This window comes from Idiotropiscis lumnitzeri, chromosome 18, assembly GCF_059441095.1.
Source record: "Idiotropiscis lumnitzeri isolate Australia: NSW breed Sydney's pygmy pipehorse chromosome 18, RoL_Ilum_1.0, whole genome shotgun sequence".
Classification (NCBI taxonomy): domain Eukaryota; kingdom Metazoa; phylum Chordata; class Actinopteri; order Syngnathiformes; family Syngnathidae; genus Idiotropiscis; species Idiotropiscis lumnitzeri.
Window position 1 is genome coordinate 1,414,871 of NC_142408.1, and position 13,462 is coordinate 1,428,332.

At 44.4% G+C, this 13,462-nt stretch overlaps 1 protein-coding gene across 4 annotated transcripts; it reads right to left on the minus strand.

Moving 5' to 3' along the window:
* Window positions 1-20: 20 nt before the first annotated feature.
* Window positions 21-12,550, minus strand: ermp1 (endoplasmic reticulum metallopeptidase 1). 4 transcript variants are annotated; one of them, XR_015839785.1, is made up of 16 exons: window positions 12,137-12,549; window positions 9,799-10,106; window positions 7,709-7,836; window positions 7,513-7,618; window positions 7,073-7,219; window positions 6,846-6,938; window positions 5,258-5,470; window positions 4,616-4,836; window positions 4,213-4,387; window positions 3,943-4,133; window positions 3,680-3,832; window positions 3,271-3,473; window positions 3,084-3,199; window positions 2,858-3,021; window positions 1,338-2,277; window positions 21-1,261 (listed from the first exon to the last, which is right to left on the minus strand). XR_015839785.1 is itself a non-coding variant. In XM_088281767.1 (16 exons), the coding sequence occupies exons 1-16, from the start codon at window positions 12,451-12,453 to the stop codon at window positions 2,095-2,097; spliced, it is 2,622 nt and encodes an 873-aa protein (XP_088137893.1). In that variant the 5' UTR covers window positions 12,454-12,550; the 3' UTR covers window positions 21-2,094. The 4 variants fall into 4 exon arrangements, 3 of the variants coding, with proteins under 3 accessions (XP_088137893.1, XP_088137892.1, XP_088137891.1); XM_088281767.1 differs by having other exon boundaries at window positions 21-2,277; window positions 12,137-12,183; window positions 12,280-12,550; XM_088281766.1 differs by having other exon boundaries at window positions 21-2,277; window positions 12,137-12,186; window positions 12,280-12,550.
* Window positions 12,551-13,462: the final 912 nt, after the last annotated feature.

The following is a 13,462-nucleotide window of genomic DNA, read 5'->3' on the forward strand; positions in this document are numbered from 1 at the left end:
GCAACAACACAATTTTAGTATTTCATTTAATTTTTTTATTAATTACAAGTGCTCGTTTCATTCAAGCTTTATCATGTAAAATCATCCAAGTATTAAACACATCAACAATCTCAACAGTCCATCACCACTCAAAACTGCATTTTTTGTAATAACCAGAAACCAAAAACAGCAGTTTGAGGTAAAGTGTTAAATACATCACACAACATACACCCTAAATAAAAAAAAATAAAAAATTAAAAAAATAATGGGGTTGGAGGTGCTGAGGGTGGGATACAAACATGGAAAAGGTCATGAAAGAATAAGAAAAATGGTACACAAAGAATAAAAGCCAAAAGTGGCTTTAAAAGTTTCAAATTGAAACAAAAAAACGCTTAAGACATTCTGACATGGATCCCACAAAGTACTTTTGTCTTCATTTTACTCAATGATGCGCCACAAAAAAATGAACTTTTTATTTTATTTAAAATGGCCATTGCAGCTCTAAGCAAACTAAAGTCACTTCAGTATTTACTGAGGAGCACATTTTTTAGTCCAAAGTAAGAAAGAAAAAAATAACCAAAACAAAAAGCCATAAATATTAAATCGTGCGCTCAAACCGTTCATTTACCTTTCAACTCATCTCATGTAGGCAAAGTTGTGCGATGCACACAAAACTATTGGGACGAGCCGCCCGCTTTATGGCCTTCCACCGCTGTCCCAATACTTTTGGCCTCAGTGTGTCGGCCATTTTAGCAGTCAAACTATTCGGGAGGGTGACAATGAGTGCAAAACAATCTGGGCGTGCGTGGGACGCTTTACAATGTATGTGTGCGTGCGTGCGTGCGTGCGTGCGTGTGTGTGTGTGTGACACACTATTAAGAATCTTGTCCACTCTTTAGCACATTAGCAGCAGGACGTTGATGAACGTGATGGAAGTTTGAAAACCGTGTAGTCAAGCATCATCATCGGCGGCGGCTTCGTAATGCATACAGACTACAGTGTGACTATTTTGTCATTTCAGTTCTTGCATTATATTCATCACGGTGTTTTAAAACCCAAACCTCGTTTGAAAGCTTATTTGATAAACTAATCTTAAACCCTAAAACCTTCATTTGAAAATCTTCAAACCCTAAATTGAAGACAAACCCAGATTGATGTACGGAAAGCCGCAACAATTTGATTCGGCCTCAAAATAGTCATTTCTAACCTCACCCATATCCTCAAACGATAGTTTGGAAACCCTAATCCTGATTTCAAATTATTTTAAACCCTAATTTGAAACCTTAAATCCTGACCCAAATACTCAGTTTGGAAACCCTAATCCTGATTTCAAATTATTTTAAACCCTAATTTGAAACCTTAAATCCTGACCCAAATACTCACTGTTTTGAAACACTAAGACTGACTTCAAACGCCAATTAGAAGCCTTAATTTCCGCTTTAAACATTTTAACTGAAATCAACCCATGATCATTCATGAAGACTTTTTTTTTAAACTGATCATTTATGTGATGGTCAAATCTGGTAAATATCAACCAGTTGTTATTGTTCCATTACCGCGGTGACACCGGGATCCCATCTGACCGCATCGTCGATTTCCCGCCTCGGCATTTCAAAGATGACAACAACAAACACAAAATGGATTTCACATCTTAATGTTTGTCACAACTTCCAGGCACTCGTTTCTGCGTGAATTCAGTTTCCGTTCGCTTTGTTGCCAACTTCATCCAGTAGTGATTTGACAAAAGTGGGATGTAAGAAAAAAATACATTTCCAGTTTCAACGAGGATCGTGGTGGACGGGAGAGGTTGCGTCATCATTATCAGCATGCTCGTTCATTTCAATCCCGAAAGCCGCCTTCAAACCTCAATTTGCCCAATCTCAATTGAGTCGTTAAAAGGAGTGCAGTGTTGATAATGACGAGAGGAGAGGTAGCATGTTAGCACGTTAGCACGTTAGCGTTTGGGGTGGAAAGGGAGGAAAAAAAAAAAAAAAAGGCACCACAGATTAGAGATCAACAAAATAAACGCGTTTGCTCCGACTTGCTACTGACACAGTGACGCTGGGGGTCTCTCAGGCTGCGTGTGTAAAGGCATGGTGAACCAGTGTCGGTGCCTCAGTATCGGTACAAGTCGTAGGTGCTGACCCAGTAGGAGGGGAAGGCCCACGAGGGGAAGTGGCTCAGGAGTTCCTCCAGTTGAGGAGTCTTTTGGTCCTCCCCGAAGAAGTAATGGGTGGAGATGGCCACCGAAATCATGGCCTCGGGGCCCGACGCCGACGGGGGCCGTTCTGTGGGCGGCTGGAAGAGAACAAGTTGACAGTCAAGTGTGTGTGTGTGAAAGCAGTTGGTTTGGTGTTGATGCTTTACGATCGTCTGTTTAGAATGAGTTGTCGCCATCTAGTGACATCGATAGGCAATGACAATTGCCTAATGATTGTTTTTATTGTTTGTTTTCTTCATTTAGAATTCGTTTTTGTTTTTATACAGATTTTCTTTTTTATTGAACAAATTTGACATTCTTTTTCACTTTTTAACTCCAAAAAGGAGCCAAGTGCTAGTAAACATTTTTTATTATTTCCAAAACCTTTACATTTTGTAAACTTTTATTTCTAAATTTTAAAAAATCTGGGTCAGTTCTAGGTTTTATCTTTTATTTTTTGACATTTAAAAATATTTTTCTAGTTTCTACAAAATATTACTTGAAACAAATGAAATAATTTTCTAGATTGTTTTCCTTGAAAATGGGGGGAAAAGATGCGGAAGTTTCAGAACGGTTTTGTCAATTTAAACCATGGCAAAAGTTTTCGACCATCAATTTTGAAACATTTTTTAATGATGTGTGTCTACGTCGAGTGACAATGAATGCCGTCGGCAGTACCTGTATCTCAAACCAGAACGTCCACGTGGGCGCGTCCAGGCCGTGCGAGTAGAAGACAAAGTACTCGCCGCTCAGATCAAACTGCGGCGTGCCGTCTCCGAAGGACCACGTCGAGAGACCGGCTCCGTGGTGAGGCATCAAGTAGAGCGACATGTGGCTCGGACCTGCGCGCCACACAAAATGAGCGTGCTGCACATGGCAGAAGCGGGCCGGTGGACGCTCGTACCTTTGGCGCTGAACGTCATCTTGATGGTCCCCCAGCCGGTCTCCTCCTTGGACACCAGACGGAAGTCCACCGGGGAGCTCGGCGAAACATCGGGAGCGGGGAGGTACCAGTTCTTCCTGTCGAGAAGTCCCAGCGTTAAAACGGACGGGACGGCGCCGGTCGGCGGCGGATCGGCACGCCGACTCACTTGCTGAGGAACTTGACGGGCAGGAACCAAGGGAAGCCGCAGAAGGGGCGGTCCTCGCGGCAATGGGTGCGCACGCCGTCGTGGATCTGGGGCAAGTGCGGCGAGACGTGCTGCATGCCCGTGTAGTCGAAGCTGTTGATCCACACGCCGGAATCGCGCGCCTCCACCTGGCCGTGCACGTCGTAGAAGGTGCGCGTCGTGTGCTGGGGACCAAACAGGAAGCCGAGTTTGAAACTCTTCAAATTTTCAAACCCTAACCTGGTCTTCAAAGGCTAAAATGAAAGCCTTACCCAGTCATGAAACCTTAACCTTGTCTTAAAAGCCAACTTTGAAAATCCTACTTTGAAATAGCGAAGTCTTCGATTCAAACCCAAAGCCGACTTTTCGAGTGTGTGCGTCCCAATCGAACCTGTAGGAAAACCCTCTTGGGGCGCGGGCTGTCTGAACTTCCAGAATAGGGGAAGAGGAGGCCGCTGCACACCAGCAGGAAGACGAGCACGAAGACAGAGCCCAGGCCCGCCAGAATCCACTTGGTGCTTCTCACCAAGTAGATGAAGTGGAGCTGCCATTGGAACGAAGATCCACAATTCACAAAGAAAATTAGAACAGGAGCAGTTGCGGACCCAAAAAAAAAATAAAATATATATATATATGAAGCCGGCAGAGACTTACAAAAAAGGAGGAGAGGAAAACGGTAGCAATGGTCACCAGGGCGGCCAGGACCACCTCGGGCGGGATCTCGGTGCCGCTGCGGCCCATAATGGGCGTGAAGATCTCAAAGACCACCCAAATGAGAAACATGATGTGCAGGTAGGGCAAAGCCAGGCCCGCCAGGTAGAGAACGCTGTACTTGAGCGACGCCCCTGCAGCAAGCACACAAAAGCGTGTTCAGGACGCAAAGTTCATTTTGGCTCGCAAGTGAGGTGCAGAAACGTGACCGGCCTCTGTTCTTGAACTCGTTGGCGAGCAGCAGCTTGGTGAGCAGCGGGAAGGCCACCATGAGCATGGGCACGTAGGCCGAGCACAAGCCGCGCTGGGTCATCCACAGCAGGCTGCAGCACCACAGCAGCAAGCTCACGTCCCAGTAGAGCTCGCCCAGCTCAATCGTGCGCACACCCTGAAACCAAACACGGGTTCACCGGGGTTCCTTATTTACGCCTGCTCGTCATTGGCTTTATCTGCGACGCGAGCAGCGGTGACGGAATGTCAACTGGGGGAAACCTCGGTGGCAGCGAAGAACGAAGTTCCTGCACTCCAATTGGAGCAGATTGCTTTCAGTTTTTTGTTCTCGATTTGAGGAAAAAAAAAAAAAACTTTAGCCTAAACAAGAAAAGCATCTTCTTACCCGGTAGTAAACATTCTTGGCCAGCGTGTGCACCAGCACCATCTTGCCGGTGACAACGGAACCGTAGAGCCACACGGAGGCGTAGAAATGGGTGTACCAGAACATGGAGCGGCCCAGCAGCGTCACCAGCACGGCCACGATCAGAACGGACAGAAAGGCCACCAACCAGCCCAGCAGCGCCACCCCTGTGGCACATGCCAGATGGCAAACATAGCGCCCGCCTGCGGCAGGTAGAAGCAATCCGTGAAAATGGTTCATGGCGAGTCCATGCCCACATGCGATCACAAAAACGGAAAAGGTCAGATGCATGATAAAGTTTGCAAATTAACTGGACAGTCAGAAGTTGCTTTGAGTTTTCTTTTTTACGTCACTAGGCCAGTTAGTTACTGAGGGAATATTATCAAGACGGTTCACATTTAGGATTGTTTCTCCTCGGTGGAGGTCGAGTACGGCAAACATTCCGTGAAAGTAAATGACGACATTTGAGAACAGGGTCAATAAAATCTTGAGAATTTATTTTGGGCAGAAATGGACGCGTCCAATATGAAGTAGAAACAAAATGGCAGCCTTCATGTGGATTTTTCATATGCTCAAGTTCCAAACGACCACAACAACAATAATAACGTGTTATTTGAAACCTACCGCGGTTGCCCGGCTGAGAGGCTTTCCTGGCCAGATAGACGAAGGTTGCCACGGCGACCATGTAGTTGAGGATGGTGCCGACGCGGGCCGGGTAGGCCACCACGGCAACGCCCAGCACGTCGAAGAACACCATGTTGCCGTGGCGATACTCGGAGGAGTCCGCCAGCTTCTCCGACATCAGCAGGTGCTTGAGGACGGCCAGGATGTTGTCACCTAGGCGTGAGTAAAATATAGATTTCATTTGTTTGTTTTTTTGAAATAGCGGTCTCCACTCTAAAAGACCGTTTCAATAAATACATAAATAATAATAATAAATAAAGGAATGAATTCATTGACTGGGTACAACACAGACGGCAAAAAATGGCGATAAAAGCGAAGGACTTTGAGCCTTCTTAATTAGTCTCCACGCTATTGGAGCTTTGTCATCTCATCCATCATTAAATACTTTCCTCCCCTTGAGATGTCCTACAGCTAAATAAGGCAACCACAATATTAAAAGGAGCATCGAGCACAGCGGGGGGCAAACGTTTGATTTTTCAAAACGGACATATGGCCATGTGCTTGGAAACGATGTTTAAAACTAAATGCATGGAAATAAAACTAATTAAACAAATTAAAATTACTCTATTATTTACAAATAACTGAATTCATGGACCAATACGTTAATTACGACCACATTATTATTTTACCACAGGTCAATTAATTGCAAAATGATTTTCCCAAATAAGGCACAGCAGTTCAAGTGCCGGCGCCTGCATGCTTCCCTGCTTAACTGATTCAATACCATTGACGGATAAATATGTCAAAATCCATTTTTTTTTTACTAGGCTGGTCGTGAATGAGTTAATAGCGCAACGAACACCGACACAATACACTTATTGTTCTCACAGGCGCCGTTTGCTTTGCTGGAAAGTTCTGCTTTTTGAGTGAGTGTGAGTTGCAGCGTCGCCACCTTTTTGCCAGCTGAGAAATATTACCACGACTGGACTTCGCCTCGCCCTCTCTAGCAACTCACGTCTTTTGCCGTGCACACAAAAAGAGGAGGAGGGGTGAGGGAGAGATGCAACATCTGCCGGTATGTGTGTGTGTGTGGTTTTTTTTTGTGCTGACAGACCGGCTTGTCTGCTTGGCGGAGCGCAATTAGTCAAGCAGCAGGTAATGGAGTGCATCGTTGGCACGCCCGCCGGCTATCTGTCCATCTTTTAGCGCCTCGCCTACGAGATACGGAGATTAGAAAAGCGCCGAAAGGGGTCAGGTGCCCAGCTCGGGTCGCACCAAATCATTTGGACTTTTCTATGATATGCGAGCATGAAGAGAAGATTCTCATCAGATGAAATGAAATCGTTTGATTGAGCGTTTTGTTGCTTCAATATACAATTTTCATTCTCTTTTGTATTATGGGTCACTTTTGCAAAATATTCCCACCGGGAGTGGCAAATAAAAAACTTCAACTGTGTGTGGGAGGAGTCAAACTACATACAAATCGATTTTTATATGCACGCAGATTTTCACCTATCGTGGGTGGGTGCAAAATATTGTCATTATTGATTATTAAGGATTTTTTTTTGTTTGTTTGTCAACGGCATACCTGCTCTCTGTATGGATCCTGTGAGGATTCTGTCGGCAGTGTCGTACTTGGTATGATAGATGAAACCGTTCTCGATGAACGCCAGGTCAATGCCTGCAGAAAGAGAGAAAAGGCATTTTGAAATATGGTGCTTAAGAAGAAATAAACTAACACGGGATCATTTTCCCCTCGAGGTTAAATTCAAGCACTCGCCGGATCGAGCTTTTATTAATTACAACAAAAAGCACCTGGGATGTTCCCGAAGTCTCTGTAGATGCGGAAGTCCGTGTCGGAGGGGATGATGCCGCTCTGAAAGACCTCCTGGCCCACCACGGAGGCGAAGGGGTGTTTGGCGGCGTGCACGTATGCTTGGACCAGCCACGGGTTCTCCGGACCTGTCGCAACCCAAATGCGGAGGAGACGTTCGGGAATTTCATACATGGCGGTTATGTTTGTTTCACGACGAGGTGCCACATTTGCCAAATGGGACGGCGTTTGAAAAGCTTAAAGTCGTTCACAATTTTCTGTGAAACTCGGATTAAATGTCCAACGGTTAACGTTACGGTGAATATTGTAGTTATAGTTAATTCCATATTTAGCATCTCTCTAAGCGTCTTGCTTTTAAAATGCACTCGGCTACTTGCTGAGGCGTCTTAACTGGCCAAATCGATCGATTGCAGCCCCTTACCTGTCTGGAAAACGACCTCCTTGCCCCCGACGCCCGCAGCCTCCAAGTTAATGAAGGCTCGCACCTGTTTGGCCCACGGGTGCTGAGTGATGAAGCCGTGACTGGCCTGGGCACACCGGACCGAAGATTAAACGTCTGAAAACATAAATGGTAAAAAGAAGACGGGCATGCATCCGGAGGCCAGATCCGGCGCTACCTGCAGGACATTTTCTTCCGCTCCGTTAAAGAGGAAGATGACGCCGTGGCGAAGAGGAGTGGACTCGTTGGCGAGCGAGCGGAGGACTTCCAGCATGACGGCGCAGCTGACGGCGTCGTCGCTCGCACCTGAAAACGGTAAAAATGAAAAAACTTTCTCATGCTCAGAGAATTGGTGGGAAATATGCACCTGTAAAATTGCACCAAAAATGTTTTGATATTAAACTTTTATTATTATAAGAATAAAGGATGTCACATTCTCCAGAGACCTTTACATATTTTCAAGATGTATTTTTTATTTATTTGGCCATTTTAATCCTGCTGGAAAATAACCGTTTCAAAAGCCAAGCAAGGACACTCCGGGTGGGCCGGCATCACGGAACAGATTTGCGGCGCCACGCCGTACGAAAACAAAGAGCAGTTTACAGTGACTGGGCAAAATGGGAATAAAAGTGTGGAGGCTGCGTGTGAAAACATGCCAGGAATGCGTTGACCTGCTGGAGCGCCGGCTCCGGTTGCATTGTGTTGACGATGGTGAGAGAATAAAGGGAGGTGGGGGGGGGAAACCCATGGGAGGAAAAGAACGAGGCATGTGATGCAGAAACCTTAAGACAGGTCAGTGTCGAGGCGTGACATTCTCCGCATCCATTTTTTTTTTTGGTTTTAAATGCCAAAACATGTGCTTCAGCTTTGCGGATTGAAGGTTTACCGCTTGTGTTTCTGTCTGGGCTGCTGCCACCATCCCTCATGTGAGCAACGTTAATCCTCGGTCACCCCAAAAGACCTCAATGGGATCTCAAAGCGGACACCCGACCAACCAAAAGCGGGCGAGTGATTTGCCCTTCTTTATTCACCAGGAATTTAAGGTCAAAAATAAAATTGTCCTCTCATGCTAATCCAAACGCGACCAAAGTCCAGACCCGACGGCCTCGTTCATGGACAATGTTGGAAGACATTGGGAATCAATTGAGAAAAAAATAGAACCCTTCAAAAGTTCAATTACGTTGAGTAGAGTGGCACAATTATGCGTGGAAACGTGTTCTTTGGTTCATGAGCACCAGCTAAGCAATCCGTCAAAGGGCTTGACATTGACGGTGGCCCGATGGCCTCGGGCCAGGACGTGCCTTACTGGTGCCGGCTTGACTGGGCCATTCCAAAGTTCAGAAATAGTATGAAATCCACGTTCTTATTTTTTGAACACGCAAAACAACTTAGAAGGAATATCTTCAAAAAAATCTGGCATACAACAGTATAAAGATGCAAATAATGAGATTAAATCGCGAATAGACGACGCCGGTGCCGTTTGTGAGCGCAACGAGGCACGGAAAGGTAAAAATACTTTGGTTGTGTTTTGTCAGGAAATCAGTATGTTGTCAAGGCTTGTGTCACTTCCTGCTCCACACTTTAGCGATTTCCCTTTGTTGGCGGTGAAGAAGCACACGCACACGACGGACTGATTGTGATTCTCGGCAAGGGCACGGAGGGACAAAAATAAAAAATTCCTTCAAGTAAATTTCACCAAAAAAAATGACTAACTGCCCCGCGTCAACCAACCGGTTTTGACGTGAAACTCAAGTTTGGATCAGATGGCATGCAAATTCCTCAAGAAAGAAATGTGTTCAAAGGGCATTCAGGTGATATAATTTCCTCGTTTGATTAGAAAAAGCGATGTGAGACTTTTAGACCACCTAATGGCACAGCTCTTGTTTTTACTCAAAACTTTCAGAACTGACTCGTGGAAATATGAAGCCGCTGCACTGTTATGATAAAAACTACGGCATACTTGAGGTGCTCAAAAATAAATAAATAAAAAAAAAAAAGAACAACCAAAGTATTTCTAGGCAGTGGGAATTAATGAAAGATACCTTTCAGGTTCTGTCAGGTGCTTGAGGCTAAAAGCGACGGAGGAGCGCGACAATTGTGCCGCTTTGATTACAGGTTCGGATTGGAACCGTGCTTTTTAATCGCATGTAACTATTTTAAAACTTCAATTGTGAACTTGCGACAGCATGATAGCGAACGAGCACACAGCAGATTTGTAACTTTGAAACGCCGTACGTGAGTCAACATTCTCAGGGGATCAATTCCTACCTGGACTGTTGGCCACGCTGTCAAAGTGGCAGTTTGCTAGCATGAGATGCTGCGAGCCGCCTTTGGGCTCCAGGCGCACCGCGATGTTGGTGACGCGGTCATAGAAGCTGGTGAAGCCGCCGAGGAAGTCGATGGAGAAGGAGCCGGTGGGCCGCTGCACGTCCACGCTGAGCTGAAGGTGCGGGCCGTGCGCCGTCGTCACGCGGACTTTCTCGATCTGCTGCAGCAGGTAGTCCACCGTCAACACCTCATTCTCGTGGCTGCCGACCGGCCGCGGTCCCACGCTGGTGATGCGTTCAAGGTGCTGCCTGCATGCAGAGGGACGTCATCTTTATTTCCAGTCTCGAGTTTAAACGCCACTTGCCTGCTCTGACACGTGCGTGGCTAAAATTGTTCAACACTTTCCGCTAAGATTTGGGCAAGTTTTACACTGTGAATAACTGGCGACAACCCCAGCGTGTACCGCAGCTCTCGCCTCCAGTCAGCTGAGACCCTAACGAGGACATCCATCTATAGAAAATGGATGGATTCTTTAAGGCATACCGCAGGGGTCTACTCTTTACCCTTTTTTTTTAGGTCTATTATCAGGGTGTGCATCTTTTTTTGCCTTGACGCGGCTTCTTTTGTGAATTGGCAACATCATGAAATTGAATTGAATTTAGTTTCAATGACAACACTGAGATTCAATTGTGTGTTCTCACATGGAGAAAATAGCCGACAACGTTGGCTAATCCCGTTTGGGCCAGAACTTTGGCCAGCTGACCTCCAGAGAGCCAGTGTGGTATCATAATCCTCGGCGCTCCAGAAAGAATCATTTCTTTTTTGTCACATGGTTCCAAAGCCTGCCTTGCGACACAGTGATTGAAAGCTTTGATGAAAATGAAAAACGTCAGCTACCATGATGAAAGCATCTTGGTTTCAATCAAAGTTTAGGAAACCGCTAGATTGTCACTGTGTCAAGTTTTTTTTAATACTGATTGTTTTTACGTCATACTCAGAATTAGAATCAAAATTTATAGCTTTCAAGGGTGTTTAATGCAAATTATTTCATTAATAGTAAAGACGCGCAAGTTATTAAATTAATGTGATAGAATGTCAGGGCTGATCACGTAACTTTCAAATGATCCGTATTGATTGAAAAAGATCTTTCTTTTTTTTCTTCTTTTGTTAAAATGATGCAGGAGTATAATACTATTGCCAAATAAAAAAAGTAATGGCCATGACTTGTATCATCAAATCACAATGTAATTTTTTGTAGTGGCAAGAAAAAAAACCCAGCCACATGTATTTGGATTCCACATAATATGTCATGCCGTCCTTGTGCTTTACTCTCCAGGCATGATCAGTCAACCCTCGTTTAAACACACTGTTACTTTCCTGTAATTGACTATTAAACGGTTATTCATGCCTGGAGAGTGGTGCAGAAGGATGACATTCTAAAGAGTCGACTTCTGCTTTGCTGGTTGTTTGTGATTTGAGAGCAATAAAGTGAGTCTACACAGCGTGCATGTGTTCATGGAGAGTACTGACGAGTATGTACAATGAATGAAGTATATTATGACTGCACCAATGCGACTACATGACCCACAAATAATTGGTAGCGGACCATGAATCCAGAGATTATCACTCTACATTACTTGAAAACTGGTTGTACTGCAATATACTTTGAATAGTAGATTTGTGTCTTAAACGTTCTAAGAGAAAATTGCCAATATCTCGGAACATGAAATTACCGACAACTATGAAATTGTGTCCATAATGCAGAGCATTACATTACCTGAATGACTGTTGGAACTTTTGTGCTCATTGTTTATTGTGGGGTTAAGTGTTCGAGCTCTTTTACAAACGTCGTACTGTATTAAATTAAATCATTGACCAGTTAGAATTTCTTTTAAACACCATTTTTTTATATAGTTATACATTATTAGATTTATTCATTTGAGAATGAATGCTTTGTTGTTTGTCAATAATTGTGTTGAAATAAAAAATAAAAACAGACATTTCAGACAATTTGGATGCTCAATCGCAATTAACGGCAACCGTCCTAGCAAAGAAGACACGGGCCACAAGATTAGGTACACCTGCATCAAACTATCTTCCTTGGACTTCAATTAAGTGAAGATGTTACTAACCTCCTGATACTTCTCAGTGGCGGAACATAACGCTTTGTTTATTCATTTCGAGTTTGAATGGCGTTCATTCTCAACACAATGCCTGCATGTCACCGTACTTTGAAGGCAGTTTCGATGACTGGAGGAAAGGTTAGCCAGACTGTTAGCCGCCTTAACAGGATGAAAGCAGCTGTTTGGAGGGTTGGGTTTCCACTCACGGAACTCACCTGGCTCTCGCGGCGTTGAAATCCCCGCTCGGCTTCCCTATGACGAGCTGCTGGAGTGACAAGTGAACGAGTCCCCACAGAAGCAGAATAAACACGCACACCAGAGAAGTTGCAAGACCCTCTCGGAGGAGGTACAAGCTCACGTCGGGCTTCCTCTTCAGCTCACTGGTGCTGCCGTCGCATCCAACGCCGCCGCCGCCGCTCCAGCCGTTATTGTCCTCTCCGTAGCGGACCCCGGGGCTGCCGTGGACCGGCGCTACATAGCTGTGCGTCCCGAATGGTGGCTTTATTCTCCGGACGGTGGTGTCGCTCTCCATTTTAAGGGCCAGCGGCGCATCAGCTGCAAGCGTCGCTCGCAGGCGTCGCTGCTTTTCTTTTTTTTTTTCTCCACCTTCCGGGATAGCGGACGGGAAGTTAGGAGGGACAAACTGCGTAGTGGGCGGGGCCCCGTGAAACGTCCCGATACATTTTTTTTAAAGCAAACAAACAAAATCGTTGCCATTAATTTGTGACTACCGGGGAAACACCGGGTATAATTAGTTTGGTAATAATACGTCTTGATCTTCTCTCTTTTTTACTACTACATATGTATGACGTCACATCATAAAGCAAAATAACAGCGAATAGCTACATACGTATTTCTTTAACATTATTAATGTATTTTTATTATATTTGTGAGGGCTGGAAATAAAGTCTAATTACTCAATCGAATTATAATGTTATCACTATGTAAACTTATATAAGTTATTTCTCCTGGATAGAATGCGCTTTATAAATATTGTTGTATTGTACAATGAAGGGCACACATTCTAAAATATGTAATTACCATTGTATTACTGGCATTTAATTAATTGTGTAAGATCTGGGGATATAACGGCTCCAATTAATTAAAATGTATTGTTCTTCACATTATTCCGTTTTTAAACACTACTGATTCAAACCATCCGATCTTCAAACCTACTCCTGCGTGGTGACTCCATGATTACCAGCCCATCAAAGAATAAATATATTTTCCGTTACGCTTTATGTTGTAACACTTTGTGTTTTGCAAGGTGTCATAGAAAAAGCAACGTCTCAGTGATGTCATGACATCGCCCCTTATTGTGATCAGTGTCGAATTGTTTCTCCGAACCCAGAGCTGGGGCTATTTTTGTCAGCATGGGATTGCTATATTGCTAAAATATGATATACATGCCTTATTTATGTATTTATTCATTGGGTATTTTGACAAGCCATGTTTTGGGATTCAATAGATTTTTGGGCTATTTGTATTTTATTTGCATTTATTGTTTGTCCGATATTCAAATATTAACGTGACATTTGGAG